General features: G+C 51.6%; 1 protein-coding gene across 8 annotated transcripts in view; it reads right to left on the reverse strand.

The window, feature by feature from the left end:
- dlg1 (MAGUK family member discs large 1) overlaps positions 1-354 on the reverse strand; it is a 284,519-nt gene extending 284,165 nt beyond the window's left edge. For all 8 annotated transcript variants that reach the window (XM_025297971.1, XM_011153800.2, XM_011153806.2 and 5 more), the window contains exon 1: positions 1-354. This exon is cut by the window's left edge and continues 139 nt beyond it. In XM_025297971.1, the coding sequence (XP_025153756.1) occupies positions 1-285 (285 nt within the window). In that variant the 5' untranslated portion in view covers positions 286-354.
- Positions 355-1,709: the final 1,355 nt, after the last annotated feature.

Genomic DNA, 1,709 nt, shown 5'->3' on the forward strand with positions numbered 1-1,709 from the left:
CGACAGCGTGCGTTGCTGATGATGCTGGTGATGATGGTGATGGTACTGTTGCTGCTGTTGCTGTTGCTGCTGCAGCTGCATCTGCTGCTGATGCTGCTGCTGTTGTTGTTGGGCGAGCATCTCCTCGTGCCGACATTTCGCGCAACGACGCATCTCAGAGCGGACGCGCAGCAGCCAAACCATGCCGAAAAGCGCCATAGCAACCTCGAGACCCGCTGACCTCGATGGGTGCTTCATGCTCGCGGGGTCAAGGTCATCGAGGCTCCGGGAGCCAGCGCGACACATATCACCGACTTCGGCGCGGATTTGTCCTCCTCTCTTTTTCTTTCTCTTTCTCTCTCCCTTCTCTCTCTCTCTCTCTCTCTCTCTCTCTCTCTCTCTCTCTCTCTCTCTCTCACCCCTTTCCCTCTCTTTCCCTTCTCTCTTTTTCCCTTTCTCTTTTCCTCTCTCGCTTTTTCCGAACTTTCTTTCCTTCGTATTTTTTTAACACGCGCCTGGCTTTACGAGATTACAATGAGGAAGTCTCAATGAAAAGAGGCGCTTTCACGATCGCGTCATCGCCGTCTCCGTGACGATTTTCTCGAAGTTTTTCGCGTAATTATTAATGGCAGTGTGTAGCTATCCTCGAGGAATTTCGGTGACCTCGTCTACTCTGGACTCGGAGAGCAGAGCCTCGGCTAATTTCGTAATCTATCGGGTTGTTAATTATCACTTCGCAATTCCTCGGGTGGAATTTCTATTCTCGTCGGCAGCTCCTGATGTTTGTCGCCAATTATCCTTCTGCGCGACCTATATTCGCGACGTTCGACATCGCATACAGCGGGACAATCCAATTTGACGTTCATTCTCCCGTGACGATTGGGAAGAGTCGAACTTTAGGGATGGACCGGTTACATCTCATCAGTTTTTGAATCCCTGTTACGTGAGCCTTTCTTCCTTGTTCTCTCTCTCTCTCTCTCTCTCTCTCTCTCTCTCTCTCTCTCTCTCTCTCTCTCTCTCCCTCCCTCTCCCTCCCTCTCTCTCTCTCTCTCTCTCTCTCTCTTTCTGTCTGTTATTCTCTCGCTCTTTCTTTACCATCGGAATAGGAAGAGCGTATTGCGCTGACCGACCGACGCGTCACATTCTTCGCAGGTAATCCGTCAGGATGAAACTGTCTCGCAATTACGCACGGAGAGAGCAGCCTGACGAAACGAACGGCTGGAAATTACAAAATTCCTCTTTTCCCTGATGTCTCCGAAGACGAACGGTTACTCGAAAAATTCAGCAGACCAGCGAGGCACCGTTCGTCCGGAGGACTGCTCGATAACCGTCGACGGCGACGTACTTGGTAGCGATGCTCTATAAAATGGTGCGCTCGTGCGAGGATAATGAATCGGTCGGTAGGAATTTCGTGTCTCGGCGCGAAGGAACTATATTTCATCTCATCCTGGACCACTCGAGACGTTCGAAGGGGCGATGACTCGAGTTTGTCGAGAATAACCCATCGGGAAGATCCGCTGCGTTAGAAACGGCGTTGCAAAAAAGTGAGGCTCCTCCAAATCGCTCGCGAACGATATCGCACGAGCGTCGACTCACTCGATTCTCTCTCTCTCTCTCTCCGGTATATGCGTTCGATTAAACGACGCCTCGAGGGGAGGAAATACTCCCAGTGCGCGCGATTGCTAATTTACAATCCGCCTGTTCGCGGCGGTGAATTCCCCCGAGCTCGC

This window comes from Harpegnathos saltator, unplaced genomic scaffold (genome assembly GCF_003227715.2).
Source record: "Harpegnathos saltator strain DR-91 unplaced genomic scaffold, Hsal_v8.6 scaffold20, whole genome shotgun sequence".
Lineage (NCBI taxonomy): Eukaryota > Metazoa > Arthropoda > Insecta > Hymenoptera > Formicidae > Harpegnathos > Harpegnathos saltator.